Source organism: Athene noctua, chromosome 25, assembly GCF_965140245.1.
Source record: "Athene noctua chromosome 25, bAthNoc1.hap1.1, whole genome shotgun sequence".
Classification (NCBI taxonomy): Eukaryota; Metazoa; Chordata; class Aves; order Strigiformes; family Strigidae; genus Athene; species Athene noctua.
In genome coordinates this window covers 354,104-371,671 of record NC_134061.1, presented here as the reverse complement: position 1 = coordinate 371,671, position 17,568 = coordinate 354,104, and the positions used below count along the sequence as shown (strand labels likewise).

The 17,568-nt window shown below is 64.7% G+C and overlaps 5 protein-coding genes across 5 annotated transcripts; 3 read left to right on the top strand and 2 right to left on the bottom strand.

Annotated features, from left to right (window-relative positions):
* Window positions 1-404: 404 nt before the first annotated feature.
* AARSD1 (alanyl-tRNA synthetase domain containing 1) lies at window positions 405-5,241 on the bottom strand. The gene is made up of 13 exons (XM_074926859.1): window positions 5,092-5,241; window positions 4,895-5,017; window positions 4,659-4,818; window positions 4,208-4,265; window positions 3,696-3,852; window positions 3,490-3,606; window positions 3,000-3,130; window positions 2,758-2,824; window positions 2,481-2,572; window positions 1,959-2,013; window positions 1,368-1,462; window positions 1,111-1,242; window positions 405-674 (listed from the first exon to the last, which is right to left on the bottom strand). Exons 1-13 carry the CDS (start codon window positions 5,128-5,130, stop codon window positions 659-661), a joined length of 1,242 nt encoding a protein of 413 aa, XP_074782960.1. The 5' UTR covers window positions 5,131-5,241; the 3' UTR covers window positions 405-658.
* A 77-nt stretch (window positions 5,242-5,318) lies between these two features.
* On the bottom strand, window positions 5,319-7,318 carry PTGES3L (prostaglandin E synthase 3 like). Its single transcript, XM_074926860.1, has 7 exons — window positions 7,174-7,318; window positions 6,786-6,899; window positions 6,624-6,690; window positions 6,226-6,324; window positions 5,787-5,876; window positions 5,642-5,695; window positions 5,319-5,486 (listed from the first exon to the last, which is right to left on the bottom strand). Exons 1-7 carry the CDS (start codon window positions 7,179-7,181, stop codon window positions 5,475-5,477), a joined length of 444 nt encoding a protein of 147 aa, XP_074782961.1. The 5' UTR covers window positions 7,182-7,318; the 3' UTR covers window positions 5,319-5,474.
* Window positions 7,319-7,431: 113 nt separating this feature from the next.
* On the top strand, window positions 7,432-11,693 carry RUNDC1 (RUN domain containing 1). The gene is made up of 5 exons (XM_074927025.1): window positions 7,432-7,807; window positions 8,110-8,268; window positions 8,538-8,736; window positions 8,996-9,103; window positions 10,114-11,693. Exons 1-5 carry the CDS (start codon window positions 7,475-7,477, stop codon window positions 10,977-10,979), a joined length of 1,665 nt encoding a protein of 554 aa, XP_074783126.1. The 5' UTR covers window positions 7,432-7,474; the 3' UTR covers window positions 10,980-11,693.
* Window positions 11,694-11,957: 264 nt separating this feature from the next.
* On the top strand, window positions 11,958-14,027 carry RPL27 (ribosomal protein L27). The gene is made up of 5 exons (XM_074926641.1): window positions 11,958-12,034; window positions 12,161-12,243; window positions 12,372-12,541; window positions 13,080-13,190; window positions 13,937-14,027. Exons 2-5 carry the CDS (start codon window positions 12,163-12,165, stop codon window positions 13,983-13,985), a joined length of 411 nt encoding a protein of 136 aa, XP_074782742.1. The 5' UTR covers window positions 11,958-12,034; window positions 12,161-12,162; the 3' UTR covers window positions 13,986-14,027.
* Window positions 14,028-14,325: 298 nt separating this feature from the next.
* IFI35 (interferon induced protein 35) lies at window positions 14,326-17,525 on the top strand. Its single transcript, XM_074926764.1, has 9 exons — window positions 14,326-14,662; window positions 14,736-14,846; window positions 15,047-15,205; window positions 15,507-15,620; window positions 15,908-16,052; window positions 16,267-16,400; window positions 16,562-16,751; window positions 16,975-17,081; window positions 17,253-17,525. The coding sequence occupies exons 1-9, from the start codon at window positions 14,363-14,365 to the stop codon at window positions 17,442-17,444; spliced, it is 1,452 nt and encodes a 483-aa protein (XP_074782865.1). The 5' UTR covers window positions 14,326-14,362; the 3' UTR covers window positions 17,445-17,525.
* The last annotated feature ends 43 nt before the right edge of the window (window positions 17,526-17,568 follow it).

Genomic DNA, 17,568 nt, shown 5'->3' with positions numbered 1-17,568 from the left:
TATTAAAGCTGGAGGTGTGTTTAGCTGGTGAGGTCCTGCTGGGCGGTGGGTCGGATGGGGGCTGGCTCCCGGGGGCAGGACATCGCTCCTGGGGACACGGGCACAGCCCCGGAAACGGCAGCGCCGGGCGCCGTCGCCTTCCACCCTCGGGTGCGGTCAGCCCGGGGCAGCGGGGGGGACAAGCTGCTTTTGCAGGTTTCTGGGTGCACTAGAGGGACAAGCGCAGCTTTGGGACGGAGCGCTCCCAGGGCTGCGGGCTCAGGGGCCGGTGGCCCGCGCTGGCTCGGGTCCAGGCACCGGCCGCGGCTCTGCCCGGGGAGCAGCTGCGCCAATGGGGGCTCCCGCCGCTTTGCTGCCACCCCCAGCCCTCCCGGTAGCCCCCGCCCGACACGGAACGCCGACTGTACAGCTCAAACAGACTTTAATGTTTTTTCTGCCTGCAAAACAAAGCTCTCGGTGGCCGCCTCCATCCCCTGCAGAGGCAGCAGCGGGCGCAACGCGGCTCCTTCCCACTACAAACGGGCCAACTGCCCCCCCCGGGGAAGAAGGGCCCACGCAGTTGCTCTTTGGTGCCACCTCTTTCCCCTGCTCACCAGCTTAGTTTGGTCTTTTAAGGGGGATTTACGGATCTGAGCATTCCTCCAACTCCTGCCACATTTCAATCTTTCTTCTCCCTACAAAATTTCAGCAGCAAAAGCTTGATTCAAGTATCATACCCAGACCCTCTGCTTCTTACCAGCATTCTCGTCTCTCTAAATGCATCCAGCTTATTACAAATACGCTCACACAGCAGCTACTCCTCAGCAATGGGGATAAAGTAAAAAGCCACAACATACTGCGAACGGGAAGGCCCCTCTCCTGGCTTTAAGCAGCCTACAAAACGGTTAAATAATGACTATTTCTAATCACTTGGAAGTGTGTACCACTTGTCTGGGGAAGTGACAGAACCCGTGCAGCAAAGCGTGGACGGTGGATCCCCTGCCCATTTTCCAGGAGCTCCCCTGGCACAGGGCACACGCACACGGGCGGTTGGTTTTACATCTTTATTCTCCGGGAAGACGCTGCCGGAGCTCCCGCGAGGCGGGGGAGGCTTTGGGAAGGGTCTCTTACGCTTCAGGGCTGCGATGGCTGATGAATTCCTGGAGCAGGGCTTCCACTTCTCCCCGCCGACTCATCCTGGCTGCCTTGCCCTGGAAGCGGCCTCGCTTCCCGGCTCCTTTGCCCCCCAGCAGCTCGGCCACCCTGCAGCGAGGGGCACGTGGGCTGAGGGCGGGGGGGGGGCGGCCCGGCCCCACCCGCTGCAAGAGCCGAGGGCCCGCGCCCGGCGCGCGCTGCTCAGCCCCCGGCCCTCACCACAGACACGTTACCTGGGACCTAAATGCTCAACTGTGTCCACAGGCCCGGCCAGGAGGAAGAGTCCTGCTTCTCTCTCGTCCCCCACCGTCAGGAAGAGCAGGGCCTCCTGCGGACAGATGGGCCTGGCTGCAAACCGCCGCTGCCGCCTCGGCCGGGAGGGGACGGGGGCACCGGCCACGGGACCGACCCAGACACCAAGGACCGGACGCTCGTCCGCGTCACCGGGGCAGAGGCTCGAAGAAAGGGAAAGGGGGGGCGGCTGCCGGAGCTTTAACGCTCGATCCCACGTTGTGGGGGACAGAGGGGTGCTGGGGCACCCCAGGGTGAAAGGCTGCGCGTGGATAACCGTTGTAGGCCCCTTCTGACTGGAACAGCCTAGTGCTAGTCTAGTCTAAAACAGCCGACGAGGTTCTGTACAGCTCCTCGGGGGACACGCTCTGAATTTTCGCTGTTGTAGACTCCCCCGAAGACTGAGGCTGCTGGGGACAAAACCCCTCCTGCCCCCGAGGGGAACAGGTCACCCGGCCTGGGGCAGCAGAGGCCCAGCCCTGCCTGCGCCATGGCCCCAGGAAGAAGCTGCTGGTGCCAGGTCAGTGACTCACCTCTGTCCCGATCTCATTAGCGATGATATTCATAAATTCAGAGTCACCCTCCTTCCTGTATGGATGGGTAAAAAAACACTTCAGAAAGGAGCAAAAATCTCCTCCAGAGTCCATAATACGAATCAGAACCCAAAGGCCTGATCTTGCTCTTAGGATGGAGATCAGTTTTTAACTATACATCTAACTCCTCGATGTGCATCTCTGCAGACTTATTAAGAATTATTTAAAATTATTTATTTTAAAGAAATAGAGCTCCTCAGGTTTATTTGAAAATATCAAGGGCAGAGAGAAATCAGATGGACACACTTATTTATCAGCTGTAAAAGCAGAACTCAGTGACCAAATACTAACACCTTCCTTTAACCACACAACCTTCCAGCAGGCTGAGGCAGTTCAACATTCTGTTCAACTTGTTTATATTCTTCCTTGAGAAACGAGCCTGAACAGGTGTCAAGAGAGATGCAACTGCCAAAAAAGGTGCAAGATGATCCACCGGACCCTCTTCCCTGAACTCCCCCGTACCTGTGTAACACAAAGAGCTGGCTTTGAGCAGGTTTGCTCTTGAAGTCCCGTGCTATCAAAACAGCGATGTCCCTTAGCAGGTTCAAGTTATTCTGAAAGAAAAGCAAATAAAGTGTTTTCACTGTCAGTGTGACACTGAGCTGTGCTCCCAGAGCTGGGAGCAGTTCTCATAATATCCACAAAAGCTGATGTCTACTATCCAGTTCCCAGTTATCATGACTAAAGCTCAGCTCTGTGGGAAGCAGCCACAATCTGCTTTTCTCAGCCATCCTCACACCTTCTGAAGCAGCTTCACAGAACTCTGCAGCCTCTTCACAGCCTCTACATGCTCACCTGGCCCATTTCTGAAAGAACAAGGAGAATTTGGATCACCAAGGACAAAGGAGGGACAAAGAAAGGACTTCTTCAAGGAGCAAAAGCAGAAAGCATCATAAAACACACCACGCGAGGTACCCCAAGGCTTATGTGCTATTTGTCAGAAGAAACAGTAAAGATGAAATAAAGTGGAAAGGGTATTACTTGAGCAGTGAGGTTAGAGCCTTCTCAGTACTGTGACTTTGTTCGATTGACTTCAGCACTCTGTTTCCTGCCAGGAAAACCAAGTTGGTTTTGTTCTTCTTCCCTTTTTCTGTGCCAAGGAGTTTAATAACCTTAAAAAGAAGATCACCCTGGTCAGAAAAGAATGGTGCTTTGCTTATACTCACACAGGTGGTCAGTTCCTCCTGGACCATGCCTTGTTGTGAACATTGGGTCTCTGCCAGTGAAAATAAACTGATTTACATCAGCCATAAGGTCAACATATGAAAAAAAAGGGATGGTGATACAGTGGAATGATACAGCCATGGCCTGCACTCTGAGTGCATCTGGGTGTCTCTGCTGGGGTACAGACTCCAACAAGTGACTGAAGAGACAGAAACATAAAAAGGCCCCCGGGCCGCTCCCGGCAGACACAGGGCTCGGGGCCTCGGGCTTCCCCGGCCTGAACGTGCCGCGCGGCTGCAGCCCCCACCTGCAAGTCGCTCAGGTTGGAGACGTGAGTCCCGCAGCACAGGTTGGAGTCTACGCCTTCGATGTCAACGACCCGCACCGGCCCCACGTGGTCGTCAGGCAAACCACGGCTCCTCACCTGGCAAGGGGACAGGGGACACCCGGCAGCAGCCGTGCCGCAGCCACTCGGGTCCCATCGAGACTGTCGGTTCTCTCCCCACCACTCACTGTTTCGATTTCAGGGTCACCTGCAGGCAGCTCCCTCACCACCACCGGCACCCGCTCCCGGATTTTCTCATTCACGCTCCTCTCCAGGGCCCCCATTTGCTCCGCTGTCATGGAGGGGGTGTCCAGCTCAATGAGGCTCCGCTGGCGGCCCAGCTCCCTGCTCCGGCGGAGAACATCTGCTGCTGCAGCGAAGCCCAGCCCGGGTCCCTCTGCGCAGCACCAAGCACCATCCCACTGCTGGGAACGTGGCGACTGAAACGAAACCTACGGCCCTTCTCTCCCTGTTCCTTACAGAGCACCAGACGCACGCCAAGCCCTTGGAGGAGGGCAAGGCAGAGCAAATGCTTTGCACAGCTTCTCCCCAGTCCAGTCGCCCCTCCCAGGCCTCTGAGCTCGAGCCAAGTGTCCAAACTGCTTTTGATTTACCAGGATTCAGCTCCCTGCGGCCCAGCACGGTGGCACACACCAAACAACATAAGACTGGGGTCGAAAGGAGCCTTTTCCCTGCTCACCATGAAGTTGTCTTGAACCCAAACATCTGTTCTGCGATGGCAGTGATGAGATGCTGGCCTGGAAGAGACACGCAAGCCACGGCTTTGGGTGCCACCAGACACAGGAAAAGAGACTTTTCTTCTGCTGCTGCTGTTCCCCGTGACACCGGGAGCGCCCGGGCGCTGCGGGGCTCACGCTACGGCTGAGGAGCAGGGAGGAGGCAGCTACGGGCCCCGGGCCCAGAGAGCACCACGGGGCGCGCTGGGGAAGCCGGTTGAACGTTCCCTCCCCAAGCTGTTGGCCGGGGCTTGTGCACGGGCCGAGGAGGGCCCCCAGCGGCGGCCTGTGCCCGGCCGGGGCAGGGACAAGCTGGGCACTGGCCGCCCCCCGGCCCCGGGAGGGTGGCGCCGCCCCAGACGGGGCCCGCGGCACTGCTGGCCACCGGGCCGCGAGCTGCTACCGGGCACGGACCTGAATGCTGCTGCATGTGGTCGAAGCGGCGCTCCCAGTCCAGCGACAGCAGCACCTCGGCGCCCGGCTCCAGCGCCGCCGGCACGAAGTGGACGGCGTCGGGCCCCCGCCGGGTCACGCGCAGCACCGGCACGTCCCCGATAAGGCCGCGGTCGTCCGGCTGCGGACACGGGGCGTCAGTGCCGCCAGCCCGGCCCCGGCCCCAGCCCCGGCCCCGGCCCCCGCCCCGCCCGTACCTGCCCGCCGCCCTCGGGGAAGAGGATCGTGTCCTCCAGCACCACCTGGAACCCGCGCACCGGCTCCCCGCCGCCCTCGGGCCGCAGCTCCGCCGCCCGGCACGACACCACCCTGGTGGCGAACTGCAACGGAGGCGGCGGCGCCGTGAGCGCCGCGAGGGCCGCCCGCGCCGCCAGACCCCCCGCCCCGCCGCTACCTGCCGGGCCCAGCTGTCCCGCTGGCAGTGGAACACCATGGCGGCGGCGGGCGGCGGCCGCGGTGACGGCGGCGGCGGGCGGCGGCCGCGGTGACGGCGGCCGCGGGGGGACACGGGGCCCACGGTCGCGGCCGCTTTGCCGCAGGTGGGCGGGGCCTGCAGGGTGACGCGCGCGCGCGCTCCCGGTGGCGGCGGGGCGGGCGGTTCCCGAGCGAACGGCAGCGACAGACGGCGGCAGTTCCCGTTTATTGCCCGGCACCCGGAGGCCGGGCGGCTCCCGCCGCGCTCGGCGCGGAACCAGCCGTGGCGGCTCCGCCTCCCCGGAGAGCCCGGCCAGCGCTGCTCGTCGGTGCACCGGGAGGGCTCCTGCGGCGGCCCTCGCTTCAGAGGTCGTCCTGCGGGAGAGAGGAGCGGGGTGCCAGGGCACCGGCCGGGCAGCCCCGGGGAGCAGCTGGAGCCGCTGCCGGTGTCCCGGAGCCGCCGGAAGCCCTGCTGGGCTCGGCGGGGGCCGCCGCAGTGTCCGGGGGGGCGGCTCTGGGGCAGCACTTACATCCAGGTCGTCCATGGCGGGGCGGGGGCCTTTGTCCGTCACCTTCTCCAGGAGCTGGGTGGGAAACAAACAGCTGGGGGAGCTGCGCCCGCCGCCGCCGGCACCCCCAGGCGCCCCGGGACGCACAGGCCCGCGGCCCGCTCACCTCCGCGTACTGCTCCACCGCGGCCCGCTCCGCCTCCTCATCCCCTTCCCAGTCACGCCAGTTGTCGAAGTCCACAGAGAGCCAGGCTGGCTGTGGGCAGAGAGAGCAACCTCTGGGGAGGGAGCGGCACGGAGGGGACCAGGCAGCCCAGGATCGCGGGCTGCTCCTGCACGGGCGGGGGACGCGCGGGCAGGAGGGGAGTGTGTCCCTCCGTCTGCGGGTGCCGGCCCTGGCCCTGCCTGCATCGAGGAGAAGGGGGGCTGCATCCCATCCCTCCCGGGGGGAGGCTCCGAGGGCTGGTGGTGACCGTGGGGTTGTGCCCTTCGGGAGCCGCGCTGGACACGCGGGGCCCTCGGGTTGGTCCCTGGGAGCCGTGAGGCGCCGCCTGGGGACAGCAAACGCGCTGAGGCTGGTCCCGGCTGCCGGGCGCCGCACGCACCTTGGTGTTCTCCTTGGTGATGCGGGGCCAGGCCACTTTCTCCTTCCACTTCCTCATAAAACATGTGATGGAGCGGTCAGAGCGTTTCTCCCGCGAGTCCTGCCAAGAGATCGGGGGTGCCTCACCTCAGGGTCTGCCGGAGCCCTCTCTGTAACCCGCTGCAGACACACACGGGATTAAAGCTCAGCCACGCTCGGATGAGTTGTTTCCGGCCCAACACGGTGCTGTGAGGGCCAGGCCCAGGGTTGGGGCTCCAGGCTTGTGCTCACCCCACTCAGGGTCCCAGGAAACGGGCGGGATTTGGCGCTGAGCAGCGCTGCTCGAGACTGCGCAGGCTGGGTTTAACTCTGGGCCTGACGCAGGCTGTCGGAAAACAGTTTGCTGGGGGGAAGCCTCACCTTGGAGTTGATCCTGGCGTACAGGTTGATCTCATTGTAGAACTCCACACCGTCGGCATTTTTGCAACTGCCAAACCACAGAAGCCGCCTGGGTCAGGAGAGGGCCGAGGCCACGTGCGCCCTGTCCCCGCAGCACCCCCGGCTCAGGGCCACGTCCCTCACCTGAACACCAGCCGCTGGTTCTCAAAGACGACCTCAACATCCGCGCTGTCCTCGACGCAGAACTCCAGGTAGACGTAGCGCGGGCGGTCGTACCACAGCGTCCTGGCAGGTTGCCTGGGGAAGGCGCAGACGTCGGGCGCTTCCCCGGCACCCCCCAGCGCCCCGCGGGGACCGCGACCGCGGCACGGGGGGGGTCTGGGGCAAGGCAGGTGCCCCCCGCGTGTGCCCCGGGCACACAGCCCTCCGCTCTCACACCCAACACGGCCCTTCGCCCCGGCAGCCGGTGGGGCCCGGCCCGCCGCCGCCCGGCCCTGGGCGGACGCCCCAGACCCCGCCCGGGCCCTGCCCCGGGGACCGGGCGCTGCCCGTCCCGTCCGGCCGCGCTCACCTCGCCATGGCGGTGCCGGCCCCGCCCCGCGCTATTTCGGGCCGGGGGCGCGGCTGCCGGCGGGGCCGGGCCGGGGGTCGGCGGGGCCGGGCCGGGGGCTGGTCCCGGGCCGGGACGAGTCAACCCGCGGCCCGGTCGCCGGCCCCGCCCCGCGCCCGCCGGCCCCGCCCCGCGCCCCGCAGACGTTCCGCCGGGCCGCGGGGGGGCGCGCTAGCGCCGCGCAGGCCCCGTCCCCGCCAGGCCCCGCCCCGCGGCGCGGCGGCAAGATGGCGGCGGCGCGGCGGCGCCGGTAGCGGCTGCGATGGAGGCGGAGGGCGGCCCGCTGGGCCCGGGGGAGCGCTGGGCGCCGGTGGGCGCCGTGTCGGCGGCGGCGGCGGCGGAGGAGGACGAGGAGGAGGAGGCGGCGGCGGCGGCGGGGGGGTCGCCGCAGTCGGTGCCGCGGCTGCGGGCCGAGCGGCGCCGCCTGCAGGGGGCGCTGCTGGCGCTGGCCTCGCACTTCGCGCAGGTGCAGTTCCGGCTGCGGCAGGTGGCGCGCGCGGGCCCGGCCGAGCAGCGGCGCCTCCTCCGCGACCTCGAGGATTTCGCCTTCCGCGGGTGCCCCGCGCCGCCGCCCCGCGGCCCCGGCGCCGCCCCGGTGAGTGCGGGAGTCCCGCGGCGCGGTGCGGGCCGCGCCGGGACGGCCGCCGCCCGGGAGTCCGAGCCGTGCGGCTGGCGAGCGGCGGCAGCGCGGCGGGGGCTCGGCGCGGGGCTCTGGAGAGGCTCTTCCTGCGCCGGAGGAGGAGACGGGGCCGGCACCGTGATGCGCGGGCGCGTCTCTTGCGCGGGCTGACGCGGGGTTCGCCGTGGGTTGGAGGAAACCACGTACCGTGGCCCAGTTCTCTGGGGCCGGCCACGTCTGCACATCTTCAGCGCTCTTTACTCGTAACTTTTCCTCAGAGTGAACGAGAGAAGCAGGAGCAGATTGAGGCCCAGAAGGAGAAGCAGAGGGAGCTGATCCTGCAGCTCAAGACGCAGCTGGATGACCTGGAGACTTTTGCTTACCAGGAGGGCAGCTATGATTCTCTGCCGCAGTCGGTGGTTATGGAAAGACAACGGGTAAGGCCCACGAAGCCCTTCTGCCTCTCGCAGCAGCTGTCAGCCTCTCGCAGGCTGCAGGCGTTGGCCAGTCCTGATTTCTCACCAGCAGCTGCGGTAGGGTGTCAGTAGTTTGTCTGCACGTGTCAACCTTCCTGTGTCTTCTCTTGTAATTTTTTCTGCAGCAAAGGTGCCTGTTTCCAAGGTGATGGGTGGGTAAAGGAAGATTTTGAAGCTCGTGGGCAGCAGCACCACGCAGTGAGATCACACTACTAGCTTGTATTTTGCAGATGATTATAAATGAGCTGATAAAGAAGCTGGATATGGACTTGAGCGAAGATATTGCGACGCTCTCTCCAGAGGAATTGCGGCAGCGTGTGGATGCTGCCATAGCACAGATTGTTAACCCAGCCAGGGTGAAGGAGCAGCTGGTGGAACAACTGAAGACCCAGATAAGGGACCTCGAAATGTTCATCAACTTCATTCAGGGTCAGTGCTGGGTTTTCAGATGAGCAGGTTGAATTGCTTTGCAAACCCTGACAGAGTCGTGAGGAGGGAGGTCGAAGGGGTCAGAGGGTGCAGGGAGGGTTTCTGGGTCACAGGGAAGGGCAGGGCTCTAAACTGATGGTGGGGAGAATGAGAGACTGACAGAAAAGGCAGAGAGGTCTAGGGAATATTGACTTTCATACCTGGGATACACAGCTGAAGTTCACAAGTGTGAAACGACAGTGTGAAATTCTTGTCCTAGATGAAGTCGGAAGCTCCGGTAAGGCAGAAGACGGGCACTGTGAATGCACGGGCAGGAAAGATGGCAGCGGCTGCTACAAACCCAGTACACGGCCCTCAGGAAACAGAGGTGGGCACTGCTTGGCTCGGAGCTCCCAGCCATGCTCCTGCTGTCGCTCCCTCGAGGCTCAGTGAGCATGAACCAGCATCCAGGCATGCCAGCTGCTCTTTGCTTCCTTCCTGGCAGTTGGTTTCTGTGCTGTGCTGCTCCCACTGACAGCGAGCCGGAGTCCAGTCCCTCTTCCCTTCCTCCAAGGGATCGTTGGCGCGGTCACAGCACCTGAGCGTGTGGCACAGAGGGTGGGGTTGGTCCTCAGTGGAGGTCGGGAATAGAAGGGACTCTGCTGCTTCATGCAAAAGGCAGACAGCCTGGACAGACTTGTCTTGTACGCTGGGCTGCGCTGTAATTAATGCTCTCTGAGTTCTCAGCGCTGTGAGCAGGTACAGCGAGCAACGATCCAGCGTTCCTGGTAATTTGAGACTCGTCTACTCACCACATGAATTTATTGGAGCTAGAGTAGGATACTAGAGGAAATGCTACAATACCTTTACCCTTGTAACCTGAGGCATCTGCCACCAGTCAGAGATAAGAATACTGGCCCAGGTGGAATTCGGGTCTCGCCCAGTGTGGCTGCTCTTGCAAACTGAGTTTAATAACAGCATCAGGATTAAGTGGTGGATGTTAGCCTGCTGAGACAAGACGCTTCTTGAAGGCAGGCAGAGATCTCCTTCAGGAAAGGTTTTGGTTCTTCTCATTATCTGTGCGATAGTGTCCTGTCTAAAGAATGATCTTTCCTCCCTGAGCATTTGCCCACTAGGAAAGCTGTGGTAGGGTTTCTTCTCTGTAAGATGACCTGGTTGTTGGCAAAATGCCATCCAAACGTTTGTTTTTCTGGTTGGCTTCAATGCTTTGAAACTGGAAAAAATATCATCAGTCTTAGCAACAAAAGCTCCTGGAGAGGAGGAGAATCCATGGCGGAGGAGGAGCAGACATTTGCACTCCCTTTGTGTCTGTGAAAGTGCAGAGCTGTTGATTCCTTAATGAGAGTGGTTTTTTTTTCTCTTTCCTAACCTGATCAGTGAACCCAGAAGATGCCAGAAAGATGCGAGAAACAGGCCTGCAGCTCATGCGTCGCATGCTTGCCGTGCTGCAGATATTTGCTGTCAGTCAGTTTGGTTGTGCTACTGGCCAGATTCCTCGCACCCTCTGGCAGAAGGACCAGGCCAACCAGGACTATTCCCCCTTAATTAAGAAGCTGGAGCTGTCGGTGGAGCGGGTGAGGCAGTTGGCTGTGAAGCACCAGCAGGAAGACCACGTTATCAGTTCCTCCGATCTGCAGGACATCCCCTTAGGGGGCAGGGACGAGCTGACGCTGGCTGTGCGGAAGGAGCTGACCGTTGCTTTGCGAGACCTGATGGCTCACGGGCTCTTTGCCTCCTCTCAAGGCATGAGCCTGGTGCTGGCCCCCATCGCGTGCTTGATTCCTGCCTTCACCTCCTCGCCGCAGACCATGCACCCCTGGGAGCTCTTTGTCAAGTATTACAACGCTAAGAACGGACAAGCCTTCGTGGAATCCCCGGCCCGCAAGCTCTCGCAGTCCTTCGCCTTGCCTGTGACGGGAGGAGGGGCCGTGACCCCCAAGCAGAGCCTGCTGAGCGCCATCCACACGGTCCTGACGGAGCACGACCCCTTCAAGCGCAGCGCGGACTCCGAGCTGAAGGCCCTGGTGTGTCTGGCTCTGAACGAGCAGCGCCTGGTCTCCTGGCTCAACCTGATCTGCAAGTCTGGCGCCCTGGTGCAGTCCCACTACCAGCCGTGGAGCTACATGGCCAACACGGGCTTCGAGAGCGCGCTCAACCTGCTCAGCCGCCTGAGCAACTTGAAATTCAACCTCCCGGTTGACCTGGCTGTCCGGCAGCTGAAAAACATCAAAGATGCATTTTGATGTACTCTTGTTGTAGATCATCCATTTTCCACAAGCAGGCAGCTGTTGGGCTCGAGAAGCCTGGCTTTTTTAAGACCAAGTTTGTCTCTTTGAAATTGATACTTTTTAGGGCAATCTTATGGTGTCTTAATGCTGGAAGTCTGTGTTTTCCACGGCTGCCACCGCGAAGCTGCCGGGGGCTGCGCACTGACAGCCCTCACCTGCCCCTGGCGCAGCTCTGAGGAGCAGAACCGTGCTGGCGAGCCCGTGCTGGCGAGCGTTGGCCGCGGGGGCTGCCCCGGCTGCGCTAGCAGCCTGGCCATGGGCCCTGCGGGTGGGGGACGCCCCTTGGGACGTGCAGCTTGGCCCCTGTGCTGCGGCCGGGGCTTATTGCTCAGAGTTTGTGCTATAAACGCTGCCCCCGTGAGCCGCCGCCTGCAGAGGACCGAGGCCGGCCGCCTGGTGTTGCGTGGCCCCGGGGGTCGCCCCGGGGCGAGTGCCTTGCCCTCCCCAGCCTGAACGAATGAGACCAGGGGCAGCTGCTGCGTGTGGCCCGGCAAACCCCGGCGGTGGCCACCCTCAGGCTGCCGGTGGGGGCGGCGGCACCCCCTCGGCCAGCACCCCCCGAGGTCCCTGTTCGAAGCTTTGTGCCGCGGCCGGCGGCCCGGCGCCGTACCGGGGCATTAAATGGCTTTGGCAAGTGTCGGCGGGGGGGAACCTCTCCTGTGACCGTCTTTTGATTCGTGCCCGTTACCGGCCTTCGGGCTGCAGCCGCGCCGGCTCCCGCGGGGAGCGGGGTTTGTAACCGGAGCCTCGGTCACTGGGGCCCCGGGCCCGGCCCCGGGCCCGGCCCCGCAGGAGCGGCGGGACCGGCCGTGCCGGTGTGTGCGGGGGGGGGGAGGGGGGCGGGGCGGGGCGGGCGGGCGGGCACCCGCCACGGCCGCCTGTTGCCCGGCAACGCGGAAGAGCGGCTCCCGGAAGACGGGGCGGAAGTGACGCGGCGGCGCGGGGTGGAAGGTCGGGGGCGCCGGTGCCGCTTCCTTTTCCGGTCCGGCCGCCATCGCCGCGGAGCATCGGTGAGTGGGGCGGCGGCCGCGGGATCGGCCGCCATCCGCGGGATCGGCCGCCATCCGCGGGATCGGCCGCCATCCGCGGGGTCGGGGGGGCCGGGCCGGGCCGTGACCGCGGCGCTGTCTCCGCAGGGATGGGGAAGTTCATGAAGCCGGGGAAGGTGGTGCTGGTGCTGGCCGGGCGCTACTCGGGGCGCAAGGCCGTCATCGTGAAGGTGAGCGCGGGGCTGCCCCGCGGGCGGCTCCGGAGGCCTCCGCGTAAACGGGGCGCCGGTGGGTCTGCGGGGCGCGGCCGGGCTGGCGCTCCGCGGTGCTATCGCCGGCCGCCGTCGGTGTGTTTCAGAACATCGACGATGGCACCTCGGACCGGCCGTACAGCCACGCCTTGGTGGCCGGCATCGACCGGTACCCGCGGAAGGTGACCGCCGCCATGGGCAAGAAGAAAATCGCGAAGAGGTCCAAGATCAAGTCTTTCGTGAAGGTTTACAACTACAATCACCTGATGCCCACCCGGTGAGCGTGGCCGCTGCTGGCGGCGCCAGAGAAGCCTCGTCTGCGCTCGGCAGTTCCGCGTGTTCCCGCTGCTGAGCGCGGGGGGTCGCTGGGTTCTCGGTTTGGAGCGGAGCACACACCCTGGCGGGGTGAGGCTGGGGGGGCAGTGATGCGCTTCTGAAATAAGGAACGTGGCTCCTGTTTGAGCCACACTCGCTTTCCCCCTGACGGCAGGATGTCAGGGGATGAGGCTCTGCGACAACCCTGAGGGTGTGGGGTGCTGGCGGAGCTGTGGCGGCCCAGTGACGTTCCTTCCTGTCCCCTCAGAGCTCCTGCCAGCTCCAGACACTTGTCCCTTGTCAAGGCTGTACCCGTTTGCTGCACAGGAGAAGTTAAATGTCTCTGGTCGCTTTAGCAGTGCGGGGGTTTCCCAGACTGAAAGCCTTTAAGAGCTGAAGTCCCTCGCTTGGTGCATTTGAGCAGCTCCTGCTGCCTGTGGCGCTTTCACCCCTGTGCCAGGCGCGGAGCCTCCCTCGAACCTTCCTGCTCTCTCACCCAGGTATTCTGTCGATATTCCGCTGGACAAAACAGTGGTCAATAAGGACGTGTTCAGGGACCCTGCTCTGAAACGCAAAGCGAGGCGGGAAGCCAAGGTGAAGTTTGAGGAAAGGTGAGTTGGAAGCTCGTCTCCAGCGGTGATTCTCAGGCTGGACACGTCTGCCCCAGCTCCCTCGGTTGACAACACGTTTTTGGTTGAGTATGTTCCCTCTCGCCTCCTGTGTGTTTGTGAGCTCCGTTCAGGGAGCTGGGGCTTTGACGGGGGAACAGTTCACTGCAGCTGTGGGCTTGGGCTGGCGCTTGTGGTGATGCTGCAGCCCCGTGCCAGCACGGCGGGGCCGTTCCCTGCCCGGTGACGATCTCTTGGTGCCTCGCCGCTGGTTCATCCGCTCTGTCACAGGGCCTGGTGGGACAGGGCCGCGCCGGCACTTTGCCCGGGAGCGTTGGGGTGAACGGTCCTGCCCTACTGGTGGGTGTTGAGGAACTCCCTCCGCGAAGGAGCCATGGGAAGGAGCCACGCAGGCCCGGGGCCTCGCGGGCAGCCCAGGGCTGTTCCGCAGCTCTCTGCCTGCGGTCGGGTCCCTCCGGGCTGGGCTGTTCTCACCCCTCACAGTGGGGCTGCCCGGAGCTGCTCTCACCTCTCGGGGTGGAAGCGGCGGCGCTGCAGGTGCCCTTCGTGGGGCGGCTGCGTGAGAACATCCAGGAGCCGACGCGCCCTTTGCTCGTGTGTTTCCCGGCTCTCGGTGCAGCCCGAGCTGGGTTTCCCGGGATGAGCGGGGTGCCCCATCCTGTCCGTGGGGGAAGGCCGCTGGCCGGCAGGCGGGTATGGAGCTTCTCACCTTTGTGCTGTTCTTCCAGGTACAAGACGGGCAAGAATAAGTGGTTCTTCCAGAAGCTGCGATTCTAAAGGTGTAACGAGGTTGCATCAATAAAAGTTTATTAAAAACCATTTTGTTTAGTTGGATTCAGAGAGGAGCAGCGCTGGGCCCCTGCCCTGGGCTCTTGGCCGCTCTTGCTCTGGGCGAGTGGGGGGCGGGTGGGTTGAAGGGGCCTCGCCGGGGCTTGTCCCCAGCTGCTCGTGCTCTGCCGCGGGACCAGGGCCGCCCTGTCCCTTCCCGCCTGCCCCGGGTCGTTCCTGCTCCTGCCCCAAATCCCAGCGGGGGCACCCGGGAGAGCAGGGAGTGGGAGGGGGCGGCCTGAGGGTTCACTGCGGGTCTCGAGGTTTTGGCCACCCCAAGCGGGGAGAAGGGGGTTCTGTGGCGGGCGGTGGCGTCCCTGCGGGGCATGAGCCGAAAGAGCGGATTTTCGGTCAGCACCGTCCGCGGGCTGGGCGGGGCCGGGCTGCGGAAGGGGAAAGCGAAAGCGAGGAACGGGAGGAGCAGCGGGGCCGCGCGGGCAGCGGGGAGGCGGCAGCGGCGCTCGGCCCGGTTCTCCCGGCCCCCGGCCCGGCTCTCCCGGCGCTCAGCCCGGTTCTCCCGGCCCCCCGGCCCCCGGCCCGGCTCTCAGCCCGGTTCTCCCGGCGTTCACGGCTCCCGGCCCGGCTCCCTCGCTGCCGCCGGCGCCTCGGCGATGGATTCGGCGGAGGTGAGGGGCCGGGGGGCGGCGGGGGGCAGCGGGGGCTCGGCGCAGCGGGGCTCAGCACCGCTCCTGCCTTCAGGACCCCTTCATCCAGCTGCTCCGCGACTGCGGCCCGCAGAGGGGCGGCCCGGAGGGGACCCCCCCGGAGGGGACCCCCGAGCGAGTCCGGTGGGAGATCGAGCGTTGCAAGGTGAGTCCCTGGACGGGGGTCGGGGCCGATCCGCACGCCCCGGGGCCCCCCGGCCGGGCGCGCTGTGAGCCGGCGGCTCGGGGGACGGGAGCGGCGGAGGGGGGTGTCCCGCGGTTGAGAGCCCGGCCCGGGGCCTGGGAGCAGCCCGGGGGAGCGGCCCGGGCCGGCGGGGTCCCGCTGTCTGACGGTGCCTCTCCCAGGAGCTTTGTAGTGCTCTGGAGCAGGAGAACGTGCAGCTCCTGGCGGCCCAGGAAGCCGTAGAGCAGAGGACACAAGAGCTGAGGAAAGAGGGAGACCTGCTTTATGAAAACGTTGAACAACAGATGTCTTCAAGCAGAGATGAAGAGACGTCCTGCCAGGTTGGTGGCCGGAGGGCTCGTCCTGGCTCGGAAAGTGGCAGCAGGTGGGGGCTGCACCCTCGGCTCCGTGCGCCGGGGGGCTTCGCGCTGGAGCCAGCACGGGTTTCACGTTGGGCCTGTGCCGAGAAGTGAGATAGTGCTGGGCGGTGGGGCCAGGGCCAGGGCAGGCTGTGGGCGGCCAAGAGCAAACCGGCGCGGGTGGAGCCGTGTCCACATCAGTGCTGTGCTTAAACCGGAGAGCGGGCCGCAGCCCCTCACATCCTGGCACTTCCCTCACTGCCCCTTCGGCCTTTCCTTCCAGTTGGACATTTTTGCAGCAAAGGCGGAGAAGAACAGACTGGAGCAGGAGAAGCAGGTGCTGAAAGAGAAGCTGGAAGAAGTGAAGAAGAGGATCCTCTGTGAGGATCCAGTGACGGTAACAGTGTGTGTGGGTGCTGCTGCTGCTGGAGAGGCTGCGGGCGAACGCAGCTGGGTGCTGGGTGACGACCAGCAGAGCTCCTGCTAGCGGGTGGCTCCTCTGCCAGGGCCAGAAGCTCCAGTCATGGCTTTGGGACTCCAGGCACAGCCAGACCCTAGGAGAGACTCTGCTGAGGCTCTCCAGCTGTTCATTTTGAGCCATGAGCTCGTTTCTGTGAATTGTCAGGGACAGGCCATGTGCAGGGTCCAGTCTCCTCCAGGTGCTGTCTGTGTACTCAAACCTAGATGCTGCCCACCTTGCCAGAGAAGAAAATGGTGTTTAAGGGAGTTGTGACAAACAGGGAGGACATAAACAAGCTGATGCTCACCCCGCTGATCCGCTACCCTCTGCCGGGGGGCTCAGCTCTCATCACCTTTGAGAAGGCAGAGGGTAAGGGCGAGAAAGCACTGCCACAGCTGCTGTCATGGTTGGGCAGCTCTGGGGCCTGCCCTGCCTCCCCTCCCCGCGGGGCTCGCTCTGCCCCTCTGCAGCATCCTGCAGGGTTATGCCCCCTCCCCAGCGCATCGGCTGCCCCGCACCCTGTCCCGCGTGGGGCTCGGGGCCAGCTGCCCGTCCCCGTGCTGGGGGCTCTCCCTGCTTGCAGTGGCCCAGAGGATCATAGCGGCCAAGGAGCACGTGGTGGAGCTGAGCTACGGGGAGGAGCTGGAGGAGCTGGACCGGTGCAGGGTGCGCGTCCGGGCAGCGCCGGTGGATGTGCTGCTGCCGTCTGCCCTGGAGGTGGGTCCTGAGGCCCACGGCCCCCACCCCGCACCGCAGAGCTGCCCCCGGGACGCACCGGCTGCGCCGTGCCCCTGCCCAGGCTGGTCCCTGCCTGGCTCAGCGCGTTGGTGCTGCAGCCCCACGCTGCTCCCTGAGCTCTGACTGGCCTGTGCCCACAGATCAGGCTGACTCGCAGCACCAGGAGCATCCTGGTGTCTGACCTGCCAGGCCTGGACGTGCCCCAGGAGGCACTGCTGGACAAGCTGGAGCTCTTCTTCAGCAAGACGAAGAACGGGGGCGGCGAGGTGGAGAGCAGGGACTTCCTGGACAACACGGGCCAGGTGGTGCTGACCTTCGCGCAGGACGGAGGTGCGTGGGGGGTGTGCTGGGCTTGGGCCGCCAGAAAGGGGGGGCACAAGCCACCCCCAAGAGCTGGCGGAGTGGTGGCTGTGGGAGCGGGGAGAGCAGCGTGAGCCCGGGCTGTCCTGTCCCCCCCGGACCCTGCGGTGCAGGTGAGCTGTGCGGGGTCTGCGGGACATCGCGGCCCCTGGGGCGCAACGGGGCTGCTCAGGGCTTCCCTCTCCCGCTGCAGTGGCCGAGCCGCTCATCGAGAGAGGACACATGCAGGTGCTCATTGGGAAAGGAAAATACGACCTCAAAATATCGCCGTGTGTGACCGGGGACATCACGAGCCTGCAGGTGAGGGCGCGGCCCCGGTGCCACGCAGCACCCGCCCCCCCGGGGCGAGGCAGCCGGGCCGGGGCTCCCCGAGGCGGGTCCCCGAGCCCAGCAGCCCCCTGCCCGGCGAGAGCCCCGGGGGGGGCCTTCCCCGCGGCACCGGGCCCACCGCGCCCTCCCGCCTCTGCCCAGCTCCAGCCCTCCCGCTGCCCCAGCACCGTCCTGCTCTCGGGGATCCCGGACGTGCTGGCCGAGGAGCCCATGCGCGACGCCCTGGAGATCCACTTCCAGAAGAGCAGCCGCGGCGGGGGGGAGGTGGACGCGATCGCCTACGTGCCGGCGGGGCGGCAAGGGGTGGCCGTTTTCATGGAGGACGAGGGCTAGTGCCGGCCACCCCACCGGGCGCGGCGCGGATTAAAGCATCTGCGGGCAGCGGCGTGTCTGTCGTGATGGGGCGGCCGGGCCGGGCCGGGCCCTCCGGGGCGGCGGGGCGGGCCCTGGGCTCCGC

Excerpts from the sequence above, each read along its gene's own strand:
- AARSD1 (XM_074926859.1), bottom strand. The coding sequence starts at position 5,130 with ATGGTGTTCCACTGCCAGCGGGACAGCTGGGCCCGGCAG. Across the intron at positions 4,819-4,894 it reads TCCCCGAGGGCGGCGGGCAG|CCGGACGACCGCGGCCTTAT; the intron begins GTACGGGCGGGG and ends CCGTGTCCGCAG. Across the intron at positions 1,463-1,958 it reads CTAATGAGATCGGGACAGAG|GAGGCCCTGCTCTTCCTGAC; the intron begins GTGAGTCACTGA and ends ATCTGTCCGCAG.
- PTGES3L (XM_074926860.1), bottom strand. Across the intron at positions 6,325-6,623 it reads ACGCCAGGATCAACTCCAAG|GACTCGCGGGAGAAACGCTC; the intron begins GTGAGGCTTCCC and ends ATCTCTTGGCAG. Across the intron at positions 5,877-6,225 it reads TCACCAAGGAGAACACCAAG|CCAGCCTGGCTCTCTGTGGA; the intron begins GTGCGTGCGGCG and ends CTCTGCCCACAG.
- RUNDC1 (XM_074927025.1), top strand. The coding sequence starts at position 7,475 with ATGGAGGCGGAGGGCGGCCCGCTGGGCCCGGGGGAGCGCTGGGCGCCG. Across the intron at positions 8,269-8,537 it reads TGGTTATGGAAAGACAACGG|ATGATTATAAATGAGCTGAT; the intron begins GTAAGGCCCACG and ends TGTATTTTGCAG. Across the intron at positions 8,737-8,995 it reads GTTCATCAACTTCATTCAGG|ATGAAGTCGGAAGCTCCGGT; the intron begins GTCAGTGCTGGG and ends TTCTTGTCCTAG.
- RPL27 (XM_074926641.1), top strand. The coding sequence starts at position 12,163 with ATGGGGAAGTTCATGAAGCCGGGGAAGGTGGTGCTGGTGCTGGCCGGG. Across the intron at positions 12,542-13,079 it reads AATCACCTGATGCCCACCCG|GTATTCTGTCGATATTCCGC; the intron begins GTGAGCGTGGCC and ends TCTCTCACCCAG. Across the intron at positions 13,191-13,936 it reads AAGGTGAAGTTTGAGGAAAG|GTACAAGACGGGCAAGAATA; the intron begins GTGAGTTGGAAG and ends CTGTTCTTCCAG.
- IFI35 (XM_074926764.1), top strand. The coding sequence starts at position 14,363 with ATGAGCCGAAAGAGCGGATTTTCGGTCAGCACCGTCCGCGGGCTGGGC. Across the intron at positions 15,206-15,506 it reads ATGAAGAGACGTCCTGCCAG|TTGGACATTTTTGCAGCAAA; the intron begins GTTGGTGGCCGG and ends CTTTCCTTCCAG. Across the intron at positions 16,752-16,974 it reads GACCTTCGCGCAGGACGGAG|TGGCCGAGCCGCTCATCGAG; the intron begins GTGCGTGGGGGG and ends CTCCCGCTGCAG.